Genomic DNA, 14,245 nt, shown 5'->3' with positions numbered 1-14,245 from the left:
TTTCTTAATGTTTTTACTGATTTTAAAATGCTATTTTTAATGTTTTAATGCAATTTTTAATGTCCTTTAAATGATTTTTTGTATGTCTTTTAATGAAATTTATGTGTGCCTGTAAAGCACTTGTGTCTGAATTGTGCTGCACAAATAAACTTGCCTTGCCTTGTGATCTGTAACCTTAGGCTTCAGTGTTAGCAATGACCTTCAATGTTTCATCCTAAACACAATTATTTCCATTATGCCTTTGTAAAATACCAAAGTTCCATGTGGGTAAGACCCTCGTGACCCATCTTTTTTAAATCCTACATTCAGTCTGTATTAACAGTCTCTGAAATCCACCCTATAAGTCAACTCCCACAACCTTCATTCAGAGTTGAACATGCTCATATTTTTGCGTTTGCAGTTTTTTGCATGAGCAGTGTATTGAACTTTCCATTTGCAACAAATTAACATGAGTGCTGCTAACTGCAGCAAACATTAATGATACATCACTCTTTTAAGCAGGTCTGCCGCAAATGAAAGAGGCTTATATTCCATACACAGTGGCGTGATTATGTATCACACTGCTTTTGTTTAAAAACCCGCCCTAAGTTGCCTTTGATTTCTCAAAGTCAGGAGCTCAGCCTCACTGAGATTCTGATTTGACAGACTCAACCAACGCATCCACGAATTATTACACATCTGTATATTTATTTATGTACTTCCATTTGCAATAAAAACATATGTTAGGGCCAGTGATTAATGAGGTTGGTCATGGTTTCATAATTTTTTGCAGTCAATATACAGGCCCAGACCATTTTCACCCACAACACAGGATGACATCTGGACATTGAAGTTCCGTAAATCCATGTGTTTAGTGCTTGGAGCCCCTTATTGAAAATGTAAGATGTTAAGATTGAGACATGCATGATTTATCACAATAACCCAGTCCAGACAGTATAATTTGTTTGCAGTCTCTGCTCAGTCTGGGGTAAGCGGAGCTTTGAGAGATGGTCAGGAGTTAGACAGGCACTTCAGCTTCCATCCACAGCTCAGACAGCCTGGATGTTGTCAGAAGGATTTTGCTCGATAGCTTTTTCCCCTCAGATCTGTCACCCAGAGGCTCTGGTTCCTCGAGATGAGCATATCCAGCCACTGCCTTCCCTCGGTGTATTGTTAATGACCTTTGGCAATGTTGAGTTATGAGGGAGACAAAAGCTCCAACTTGAGCGAAATAAGGGCTGCTGACATTTAGTGTCCCTACGGAGGCAAAAGTTCTATATCTTACATTTTGATCTTTATGACAAGACTGAGTTTTACATACCAGCAAGAATGAAAAGATCCACAAGGAAAACAGCGTTTATTGTCTGTTTCTTCAGCCATCAATATCAATGCAATATTAAAGGTTGGATCCAATTTCAAATACTACATTCGGGGCTTTAAAGTTCCAGTGTGTAAGATTTAGCATCATCTAGCTGTGTGGTTGCATATTGCAACATGAAACATAAAACATTTTTAGAAAATGCAAAGAAATATGCAGCAGAAGTAGCATTTCACTGATGGAGAGGAGGTTGTGTAATGATAATTGGTGGCTCCATAAACTCCCAGATTCATATTATTCACATGTTTATGATCAACTTATCATTTTGTCATGCTGATTGTCAACCCCACAATATTGCTATGATGGCATATTCTGTACACAGGAACATCATTGCATGTTCTTTTCTGGGAGAGTGATCAGAATGAGATTTCTAAGATAACCTCCATTGTCTCGAAGACTTTTTTTTTGTGTGATTTTTGATGCACAATAGGTGTGTACTCATATCTCATATCATATCTCATAATACAGTATGTTGTATTCTAGAATATTCTTAAAGAATTGTTGTTGTTGGTTACATTTAACACTATTGCTATAATATTGTAATTTCTGTTCATTAGACTAATCATGTTCAGCGCGTTTCCCATATCAACAGGTTTATCGCTGAAAAAAGCTTTTTACATGAAAAACATTGTCCTTATTAAGAGCAAAGTGAAGTGAAACATGCCTGTGATTTATAAAGAAAACCACACATGTGTCTAAGGATGTATTTATATCTGCATTAATATGAGCTTTTCTCCAAAAGTGCATCCAAACAATGACCCCACCCTGCTGTTCCATTTTACAGCAGGCACTGTCTTGTCTACAAGCTCTGTAATACTTGGATCACAGTGCTTGTAGATGAGATGAGGGAGATTATCTCCACGGCAACCGCTTGCCATGATGACAGAATGCAGGAATTCTTTACAGGAATGTGCTGTAGCCTGTTAGCCGTAGGAGCGGATATCGGGCCATATTCAACCACCGCTGCTTTATGCCCACAGGCCCATACACACACACACACAGACGCACACACACACACACACAGGAATTAATCAGCAAGAAAAGTGGGTCGCCTGCAAAACTAAGCAGTAAGACAATGACCTCTGCCCAGTGGTCACTCTCCAGGCTTCGACATTTATTAACACTGACATTCACCTGGTCTCAGAGCTTTCTAGAGATGAGCAGAGTAGTTGTGGACTCAAAAACCAACAATCTCAACACTGTCTTACTTACTCACCATATGTGGCTCTCAACAGCGTACCCAGTGGTTCACACTGACGATTTAAATCTTTTAAAACTCCTCACAAATATACATTTGAATATTGCATACGGTGGTATAGCCTGGTCACTGTAGTGGTCATCAAACATCATGCAAACAGGAGGCAGTAGTGCATTTGTTGGGGGACATATTCAGATACACATTAATACACATTAGTGAGTGTTCCCACCAGCAAGTTACATCCTTGATAAATCTATTAATCATCTGGCTGATAAAATATAGAAAGAAAAGCCAAAGAATGCTTTATTTTATGTAAGAGGATCGAGGCCATATGTGAAAAATTAATTCGAGTTCACTATTTAATGTGAGAAGTTTGATATTAAAGAATTCTGACATTGAAGTCAGAACTAAAATACATGTTTCACTTGCATCCCTGATCCTGTTCCGTAGACTGGTGTCTATCAGTCTATTCAAAAAAATGTATTATGATGTGCATCGTCTCCTCTAATAATATCATCCCTCTCTTTTCTGCTCAATCAATGACCTCTGTTGGTGACCAGTAGGAAATGCAGCCACTGCCATTGTTGGCATTACACTTTATTATCGAATGATGGATAATAAATAAGGAGGATGGAAATATTGTGAAACTATCAGCTGACATTCCAGACCATATAGAGATTTTCTGGGGGGGACTGGTTAAGAAAAGAAAGTTACTACTATAGTGTAACAACATTACACTTGGCACATTTCATGCTTGAATTTGTGCTCACAATAGTTAGTTTAAAAGCTGCGCAGTTGTGTAGAAAACACATGTTTAGACATTAAATAAATTAAATTAATTATTTAATATAATTGTAAGGTATGCTGTAGATTTTATCAAATTAATATAAAATAACGTATCTTCATAAATTCCACAGGGCCATAGCCATACAATACTGATGTCATGAATAAAAGTATATCATTCATGCAGTTTGTAATATCTGCCTATTGGATGTCTCTCAGTCAAAACAAAACAAGAGATATGAGAAGCGTGTGTTTTCTTGATTGTTCAACAAACCTGACCTGTAACTCAAATCAGTTTGGTTGCACAACTCTAATACACATATGTGTTTTACTTTACTATGGTCCAACTTTTAATTTACTGACTCTGAAGTCTGTGCGGCATTACTACACAACAATAACGTCTCCGCCCTTACCAGGCAAGTTATTTGTCCATGCAAACGGATTGTCATGTGGTGTAGATAAGAATGGAGGCCACTGGCTGTCTGAAAAGGAGGAATAACAGAATCAAACGTCTGCCTTGAGGCTGTGTGGGGATTAAATGTACAGCACTCTCAAAGGCTCCATCACACCAGCATTTCAGATAACGTGATTTCACAATTAAACCAATTAACTTCAGTGGAATCTCTAACAGTTTCTTGTGTGGGTGCAGTAAATCCAAACAATTAGACATGAGAACTTGTACCTTTTATTAATAGGAAATCATCTTGACAGTGCTGAGCTGTGACGAAATGAAGAGGCAGAATCCTAAACAAGGCATGCACCATTCATTTTATACAGTTCTCCTCTGCTGGATTCTAGGCTGTTACAGAAAGAGGAGTAGTTTGTAGAAAGTGAGGGGACGGGAGATAATGTTACCTGTTGTTACATGGGGTCTGTAGCTGTAAGGCTGTTAGTGTTCCAAATTGTCAAAAACATTAGAAATGGCGGTAATGAAATGAACATTCAATTCACATACTACAGCAGTGGAAGACGCAGGTTGCCAAAGGAACGCACCTGCAGGACTTCTGTGACGTCGTGTTGTGTGATAAAACTGCACATTTTAGGGGGCTGTTCCACACGACAAGTGGTACAAAAGGATGAACTGTTGCTGCGTTTTGGCTGCTCCTTCAATTGACAATGGCATCTCGGGGACTGGACAATGCAAAGGTTTCAAAATGGGTGAGTGTAATCATTTGAAAATGGCACCTTAACTGTTGTTGTGTAAACTGGTAATTCACAGTTCCTGTGAAAAGTCTGACAACATGGCCCCAATTTGTGGATATGTGTTATGTTTTTTGTCTAATAGCTATGTGTGAATAGGAGGACAAGAATAATGGAAGATTTTCATAGTTTGTTGGAAGAGCGTTAATAAACTCAGTGAGTCAGCGACACAAACAAAGTGTAGATTTACTGTGATGTGATGACTCACCACTCTGTGGCAGAAAGTGTTTGTGCACAGGCACATCCTTCTATTCTGTGATGTGAATTACAAAGTTTCTCTGACACCTGCTGGCCTGGCATGAATACTACAGTGTTTTCACTGTTTGTGTACCTATGTACAACTATAACACTGTCATACAAATGCGAAACTATTTTAAAAACCAAAGGAGAAACTTTTCAGTTTTTAGCAGAACTGTTGTCATGCAAATAGAGTCTCAAGAAATCTTTAGATAACTCTTTTTATCAATCCATAAATCAGAAATTACAGTCAACAGCCATAAGAATAGTCATAGGAATAATTTTATCACTTGTATTCATATTAACATTGTTTTTATCAATCTTGCCCACTTTGATAATTATACACTGCTACATCCCTCCCACCCCCCCAAGTTTCCACACCGATCTTAAATACAGCAATGTTGAGATTCACCAATCAAGTTGACATTACATTGCATTCTTTCCTGTTCCTGCACGGATACAATCACAAGAGCTGGTGGCATCATTAGTGTTGTGAGGAGCGCTGAGGACAAAGAGGCTGAGACAGAGACCTCTAATTATGATGGCAGACTCAACAATTTATAGTTTCAACACACAGTGCTCCTTAATCACTCATCTAATTACAAACCACACTACTGCTGCATCATAATCACATTCATATTAGAGGAGCTGCTGCCAGAGAGCAGCACGGCAGCATGAGCAGCATGGAACAAAATGCATAATGAAAATAAAAATACAGTGAATTGTTCAAATGCTTACTGTATCTTTTCCATAGGCCACAAGAGCAATTTCCATACACATTACATTTACATTTAGTGCATTTAGCAGATGTTTGTCCAAAGCGACTAACAACAAGTACATGTGTCACAAGAAAAGAAACCACAACATAACATAATAACCACAACAACATAATAATACATTTTATTTATCAGCACCTTTCACAGAAGGACACTTTACAGAAACCTAACAAAAGAAAACAGCAGTCAAAAAACAAAATTTAAAAGCAAATTTAAAAAGGTGAGTCTTCAGTTGTGATTCAAGCCCTCACCTGAGCATAGTAGCTGCTATTTCAAGCTAAAGTCTGAACAAATGAGTCTTGAGTCCTTTGCGGAAGATGGCAAGTGACTCTGCTGACTGCCAGAACAGAGAAGAGTTGTGACTTCCCTGAGCGACCCTTGCTCTCAGCGATGGCGGTACCAGGCGGCCAGCTGATGGAGTGGAGCACAGTGCTCATGCTGGGGCGCGTGGTCTGACCAGTGTTTAGAGGTAGATGGGTGCAGTTCTGTTGACGGCCTTGAAGGCCAGAACCATTGTCTTGAATCAGATGTGGGCTGCAACAGGAAGCCAGTGAAGAATTTGGGTCGATTAAAAATGAGACGCGCTGCAGCTTTATGGACATGCTGGAAGTCCAGCCAAGAGTGAGTTGCAGTAGTCCAGGCGGGAGATGACCAGCGCTTGGACCAGGAGTTGCGTTGCATCATTTATGAGGAAAGACCGGATCGGGCCACAGCACTGATGTTGGGGGTGCAGGACAGTCTGTCATCAAGGATTACACTCAGGTTCCTCTCAGTTGATAAAGGCGATACTGTGAAGTCCTCGACAGTGACTGAGTTCTTAGTGGGGGGCTTTTAATTTGAAAGTAGCCACAGTTAGTAGCTTGCCGCAACAACAACAAGCGGACAACAGAGGTGGATTTCACTGTTCGATGTTGAGACTCAGTTCCCTTCGGTCGGTTTGGCAGGAAAAATCGTTCATATCATTCTTTCTTTTGTTTGAACAGTCGCGTTTCCGTAATGCACAGTCCTCAGCTCCTCTTTCTTAAATGATCGTGCTAACGGTCAACATAACACTGTAGTTCAAGGCAAGTACATAGCTGCAACACGATTATGTATACTTTCAGACAACATAAGAGTGGATAATGTTTATATTCATCTCGACATTAAATTGACATGAATCGAAGGTAAGCCAAGTGACTGACAGACTGAACGAGAATGATGAGCTACGAACAAACTGAAATGGAGTTTCTTCATGGAAACGGTTGCCTTGCTTTCCCTTTTCTCATTGGCTAAAATTCAATGACAGTGTCCTAGACTCATATGCACTGGCTCGCATATGATTGGCTGGTTCTCAGTCCTCTTCACCACTCTGATAACTAAACACTGAACAACACAGCGTCTAGTCTGTGAGAACGAAAGAATCAACTAGAGAGAAGGCAAACGTGGAATCAGGTCAGTTCGTTTGTGTTAAAGATTCGCAACAACACGTGATTGGTCGTTCTGATAGCTAAAATCCTCATTTGACAAACTGTTGGGATATTGCAGTGAGGTTCTAGATTGCAAAACACTCCCCCGCTTTCCCCTTCCTTTCCAAGGATGATGGAGAAGCTCCTGAATCTACGGTGGCCCTCAAGGACAAGAAACTAATTTTCTAAATTTTGACTTGGCAACAACAGCATAGTGTATTTAGTGTATTTGTTCCATCCATCCATCCATTTTCATGCGCTTATCCAACCGGATCGCGGGGGCAGCTGCCTGAGCAGAGACACCCAGACTTCCCTCTCCCCAGACACTTCCTCCAGCTCTTCCGGGAGGATCCCAAGGCGTTCCCCGGGGGTCTCCTCCCGGCGGGACATGCCAGGAACACCTCCACGAGGGAGGCGTCCCAGGGGCATCCGAAACAGATGCCCGAGCCACCTCAGCTGGCTCATCTCGATGGCTCGGCTCTACTCCGAGCTCCTCCCGGGTGACAGAGCTCCTCACCCTATCTCTAAGGGAGCGCCCCGCCACCCTGCGGAGGAAACTCATTTCAGCCGCTTGTATCCGGGATCTTATTCTTTCGGTCATGACCCAAAGTTCATGACCATAGGTGAGGGTAGGAACGTAGATTGACCGGTAAATCGAGAGCTTCGCCTTTCGACTCAGCTCTCTCTTCACCACGACAGACCGATACAGCGACCGCATTACTGCGGCCGCCGCACCGTAGCTCTCCCCCAACCCGGAGGGGAAAAAATACCTTTTTCCGGCCGGGAACCATGGCCTCGGACTTGGAGGTGCTGATTCTCATCCTAGCTGCTTCACACTCTGCTGCAAACCGCCCCAGGACATGCTGGAGGTCCTGGCTCGAAGAAGCCAACAAGACCACATTATCCGCGAAAAGCAGAGATGAAATCCTGTGGCTCCCGAAACAGTCCCCCCCCGGCCCGTGGCTGCACCTAGAAATTCTGTCCATAAAAATAATGAACAGAACCGGTGACAAAGGGCAGCCCTGCTGGAGTCCAACATGCACGGGGAACAGGTCTGACTTACTGCACCGGCAATGCGAACCAAGCTCCTGCTCCGGTCGTACAGGGACCGTACAGCCCTTAACAGAGGGCCTCCGACCCCGTACTCCCGGATCACCTCCCACAGAATGCCACGAGGGATACGGTTGAATGCTTTCTGCAAGTCCACAAAACACATGTGGACTGGTTGGGCAAACTCCCATGAACCCTTGAGCACCCTGCGGAGGGTATGAAGCTGGTCCAGTGTTCCGCAGCCCAGACGAAAACCGCATTGTTCCTCCTGAATCCGAGGTTTGACTATCGGCCGAATTCTCCTCTCCAGTACCCTGGAATAGACTTTCCCAGGGAGGCTGAGGAGTGTGATCCCCAAATAGTTGGAACACACCCTCCGGTCCCCCTTTTTAAATACTTAATAATTCCCGACTACCTCAGTGACTACGACTTGGGTGATGAATGAGTCAACCTCTGAGTCCTCAGCCTCTGCTTCCTCTATGGAAGACATGTCAATGGGATTGAGGAGATCCTCAAAGTATTCCTTCCACCGCCCGACAATGTCCCCAGTCAAGGTCAACTGCTCCCCACCTCCACTGTAAACAGTGTTGGTGGAGGACTGCTTCCCCCTCCTGAGGCACCGTATGGTTTGCCAGAATTTCCTCGAGTCTGACCGATAGTCCTCCTCCATGGCCTCCCCGAACATTTCCCAGACCCGAGTTTTTGCTTCCATGACTGCCTGTGCTGCCGCTCGCTTTGCCTGCCGGTACCCGTCAGCTGCTTCAGGAGTCCCCTGGGCCAACCAGGCTCGATAGGACTCCTTCTTCAGCTTGACAGCATCCCTTACTTCCGGAGTCCACAACCGGGTTCAGGAATTCCCGCCATGACAGGCACTGGAGACCTTACGGCCACAGCTCCGGACAGCCACGTCAACAATAGAAGTGGAGAACATGGTCCATTCGGACTCAATGTCCCCAGCCTCCCTCAGGACCAGGTCCAAGCTCTCCCGGAGGTGGGAGTTAAAGACCTCCCTGACCATTCCCAGCAGACACTCACAATACGTTTGGGTCTGCCGGTTCGGTCCAGCTTCCTCCCCTGCCAGCGGATCTGACTCACCACCAGGTGGTGATCAGTTGACAGCTCACCCTGAGGATGCCATCTCCACCGCTCTTCACTTGAGACTTGCACACCTGGAGGAGAAGAACACTCATGCTCCTGGACTTCAGTTCAGTGTTTTACACCATCATTCTACAACATCTGATAGACAAACTAGGACCCCTGGGCTTCAGCAGCCTCCTGTGCAACTGGCTGCTAGACTTCCTCACTGAAAGACCACAGTCAGTGTGGGTCGGTCAGAATACCTCCCGTGTTATCACCCTCAGCACAGGCTGTCCTCAGGGCCGTGTCCTCGGCCCCCTGCTGTTCACTCTGATGACTCACAACTGCGTCCCAAAGGCTACCACCAACCACATTGTGAAGTTTGCAGACGACACAACAGTGGAGGATCTCATCAGAGATGACCACGACCTGGTGGAGCAGCTAGTGGGTTGGTGTAGCAAAAACAACTCAATCATCAACGTGGACAAAACCAAACAGATCACTGTCCACTCCAGGAAGAAGCAGCCCAGCCAAGCCCCTCCTCTAATCAACAACACGGCTGTGGAGGTGGTCAGCAACACCAAGCTCCTGGGGGTGCACATCACAGACAGCCTCACCTGGTCTGTCAACACTGCGACACTGGTCAAGAAGGCACAGCAGAGTCTGCACCTCCTACGAAGGATGAGGAAAGCCCTCCTGCCCTGGCCAATCCTCACTACATTCTACAGGAGCACCATAGAGAGCATCCTGACCAGCTGACTGTCTTCTGTGCTGGCCTCTGGAAAGAGGCTCTGCAGCATTTGGTGCAGGACCACAAGGCTCTGTAACAGCTTCAGAAACACTGTAACTCTCAGTGACAATTGTCACCTTAAAATCATGATGACATCACCATGGCAACCTGGATGTGAGAGGACGCTAGCGTGGATATTAGCATCTCAATCCATAGCTAAACTGCTTTTTCTGTTGGAAAAAGAAAGCCAAGTTGTGTACAAGTTCTGGGGCTGTGCTACTAACTTTGAAGGCTGCACACCTGAACAATTGGCTCCGTGGACTCACCTTTCTAAACGGATCAGCTGTTAGCCCCGCAAGCCTAGCAATGCTAACTTTCAAACCGACATACTCGATACTCTGTGGGCTGTCCGTCATTGCTCCGTTGGCCCACCCTCCACCACAACCTCCGGGTTTTTCACCGGCTGGCTCCTTTGTCGCTGTCCACTGCTGCTGTGGTCTCCCTGGCTCGCGGCAATTTTGGATGGTTGCTGCAGTGCCTTTGCTGGCGGGGTCTTCAGGTGTTCAGCACAGGAGCTCCTGGACCTCTGCTGTCACTTCACCCCAGGATCAATCGCTGGGATTGGCTCTCTTGGTCTCCTGCACCGTGCATGGAGCCTGCAGACGCAACTTTGTTTATACGGCTGGTGCTATTCCCTCCATGCTGACTGCGGTGTTGCTGTTCCCTCCGAGCTGACTGACAGGCGCTCCATTTACTCTTTGTTTTGTTTGTTCTACTTTGTTAAGTGTCCTTGGGGACCCTTAAAGGCGCTATATAAATTAAATGTATTATTATTATCTTATTCCTGTTGTGGTATTTTTTTTTAATCCACTTTCATATTTTAATTATGTGCTGAGCCCCTTAAATTAAATTTCATTCTATGTTCATTTGTAGCACACTGAATGACAATAAAGTCTGTCTAAGTTTAAGTCTAAGTCTAAATAACAAAAAGTTACACAGGCTTAATAACTACTGTGATGGATTACAAAATCCAGGCTCAGAAGTTACTTATTAATTTCATTACAGTGGGGAAATGATTAACAGCATAAGTCTGGAACTGTGCACCCCAAAAAATGTATTTGAATATGGTCTGAAAAAATGTATAGTATAGATGGTGCACAATCACTGTGTTACATTTGTTACATTCCTTCTCACATCATCTTTCTAACAGCACTGGACTCCACGATTAAAGACATAATCAAACATTCAAAATAATGAATAATGCATTAGCCACACAATCATCAACTAAACACAGCATCTATTTTTCAGAACTGTTGCAGGGCGACCTAAGGCCTCAGCTCCTCGGCTTGCTGACAGATGCTGCACTGTGTGTGTGTGTGTGTGTGCGTGTGTGTGTGAGAGAGTGTGAGAGAGTGTGTGTGTGTGTGTGTGTGTGAGTGAGTGTGCGCACGCGCGCCAATATCCATACATCAGTGTCGATCTGCAGAGAGCCTGTCAAGCTATTCTTAGCCTTCACACACATAAACCGATGAGAAAAACACAGAACCACTCCTTGTTTCACAGGAAACGTATCAGTCCACATCCCCTCCATGAGGCGTATTTACTATTGTAATGCATTGCGGGTGAAATACCAACATTACCAAAAATACATTGGAAGGCCGTGGAGCTCCTATAGGATGGTTCAGAGTGTCAGAGCTCTAATCAGACCAAATGTGACTTATTAATGTGTGTTGCTGCAGCCAGAGCCCTACGAGGAGGAACTGGAAATGGTCAATATTACCGGGGGATGATACAGAACGGGAGTGCAACACCACCATGCTCGTGAAGAAACCTGCTGCGGCAGAGATTTCACTCTCTCCTGGGAAATCTGCCCAGCCTCTGCAACACAGCACACACACCTTAAAGAATATATATGGGCCTACCTATAGAATCTTCAGCAGGCTCTACTGGAGTTTTGTGCTTTTATACCTTAAGACGTGCTGCTGCAGTCCTCAGCTCAATGGCTCCTAGGCAGAGCATCACACCACAGTACTGCAGTGTGTGGGGGTGCAGGCAGCAGCAGCTCACTTAATGATTCACTACATCGATTTCCTCATTTTGCTATTGACCTTTCATTTCCAGTGCCAGCTCTGAGTCTCGATTGTAACACACACTCACAGAAACACAGACTAGAGAGGAGAAGGAAATCGTACATGTACTGTGATTTAGGCACTTGAATGGTGCGTGGAGATACTATAAGATGAGAGTCACAGGAAAGTAGGAGCTACTTCACTACAGCCCTTCCACATTTGGGATCAATATCCATCTTGAGTAATCTGATCACAGGTGGACAGCTTTAAGTACAAATGTGAACCCCACCAAGAAACACTGAGGACACATTTGAGATCTGTTCACTCAGACCAAATTCAGAGGTGGTCTGGGCCTCATGTGAACACAATCCACTCAGATGCCCTCCTTAAAACAACACGAAGAAGCCACAACAACAGGCAGAATGTTTGTTTCCTTGTATAAAGCGTCAGTAGCCTCATTCACACAAAGAAGCCACATTATTGCAACAGCGGTGCTTCGCCAATTCTCCGCTGCTACATATATAATATATAATCATATGGATGCTGTTATAATCCGTTGTCATTGAGATCCTGACCCACCAAACATCCTGGAAAGTGCTTTAAATTACATAGTTACATAATCACCATCAGTAAACTGGAAGCTGTCTGACTGTCACTCGTGGGGATGGAGGCTGTTTTCTGGTCTGGAGGACTGAGCGATGTGGTGATTTATTTTTTTTCAACACAAACAGTGATTTAAAGTTTTTTTTGCCGGTGACAGACACTGTTTTTCAGACAGAAATGTGACGAGGAGTTGAACAGGCAGGAGACAGACACTTCTGTTTGGTCCTGTAACATTTTGTGGGACATTTCTCTTTATTTACTTGAGTGAAGGACCTGTGCAGTTATCATACTGTCAGATCAACATGCCCTTGATACGGGCTGCCAGCTTATCCATTCACACTGGTTCGGTTCACCGATACTGCACCTCCGATACTACCTCCAGAGGCAGATCAGCGCCAGAGCAAAACTTCCCCCCTCGCCGCCTCCGAGAGATTCACACAGAGGAGGATAAGTGGCGCAGGATCCCTGCCTCCATACAGCAGTGTGCATGGGGCTAGTTTGTGTCTAAAGTTCTAAAGTCTTAACATTTAGGGGGTCACAAAAGTCCTGTACACACATTTTAATGTGTGTAATTGGTGGAGTTACCCTTTTAGATTATATAGAGATAATAAAGGTGTAAGGAAGCACTCGAGAGCAACTGAGAATTTCATTGTTCATCTGAGCCGTTTTCTAAATCTCATCTAAATCATTTCACCCGATTACCTGGACCTCCGCGCGCCTCACCAGCCAGCTCCAGCACTGCGGGTCCCCCCCGGGACTCTAACCACCTCGCCTATCCCACCTGGTTGTGCTTGTCTAATAAAGTTCTTTTGCACCTGCCACGCTTGTCTGTCCGCTTCTGGGTTCCCCTTTCGTCCCTGGCCTAACAAAAACAGGTCTGTACAGGCTGCATGTCAGGGAGACATTTTGATTAAGAGGATAAATAAAACTGAGGATGGTGACAACAAGTTAGCTTCATTTCACTCAAAGAATAAGAATGTGGTGCTGACTGAAAACAGTTCAAATGCTATTCATTCCATCAGTCCTCTGTGTCTTATCATTCTCTGTGAAGCTTACAGAGCAGCAGATGGGAGCACAGGCAGTGATCAGTGCAAATCCCCCAAAGTGCACCGGTATCACATAGCAAGATGCTAATATGGCTGTGAGACTACAGCGAAGTACCTGCCACTCAGGGAACTGGTGAGAATGACTGATAATACTCATATCATCCATTTACAAGTCTTTGTGTATTCAAGATGCACTTGAGAACATAAACACAGTTGACAAACAGTTCCTGCTCTGCTGCAGCTCCCTCCTCCTCAGAGAGCTTGTGAATTTGCCATTAGACCTCTGCAGACGACCCTGACCCTCCTGCCCACGTCTCTGTTCACTACAGTGGCTCTCTGTTGCGGCTCACATCCAATTAAGACCCTGACAGCAACACTCCATAGCTGCAGACTGTAGGCAAAGCCTACACTCCTCCTCTGCCTCTGGACATTTACTGCCGCACCACTCTGAGCACCATGTGGATCCCCATCTCGGTCCAGCTTCCTCTGATGAAAAATGTATGTTATTAATGGCCTTTTGTCCATGACACTGACATGTAAAAATTATTAAGAAATGTATTTAGTTTTTCGTTGATGAGACGAGACGGAACAAAAAAGGTTGTGGTGGGCCGTTGGACGTTAAAAGACTGCAGGATATTTTCTCCCAGTTGAGCGCCTGGTCTGTATACGACATA

At 44.4% G+C, this 14,245-nt stretch overlaps 1 protein-coding gene across 1 annotated transcript in view; it reads right to left on the bottom strand.

Annotated features, from left to right (window-relative positions):
* Positions 1-5,988, bottom strand: part of LOC119009115 (TGF-beta receptor type-1-like) — a 26,977-nt gene extending 20,989 nt beyond the window's left edge. Inside the window, exon 1 of the mRNA XM_037080136.1 lies at positions 5,890-5,988. Within this exon, the coding sequence (XP_036936031.1) occupies positions 5,890-5,988 (99 nt within the window). The remainder of the gene's footprint in view (positions 1-5,889) is intronic.
* Between the last annotated feature and the right edge of the window lie 8,257 nt (positions 5,989-14,245).

Source organism: Acanthopagrus latus, chromosome 19 (assembly GCF_904848185.1).
Source record: "Acanthopagrus latus isolate v.2019 chromosome 19, fAcaLat1.1, whole genome shotgun sequence".
Taxonomy (NCBI): domain Eukaryota; kingdom Metazoa; phylum Chordata; class Actinopteri; order Spariformes; family Sparidae; genus Acanthopagrus; species Acanthopagrus latus.
The sequence above is the reverse complement of the archived record's forward strand: the minus strand, read 5'-3'. Positions and strand labels throughout refer to the sequence as shown.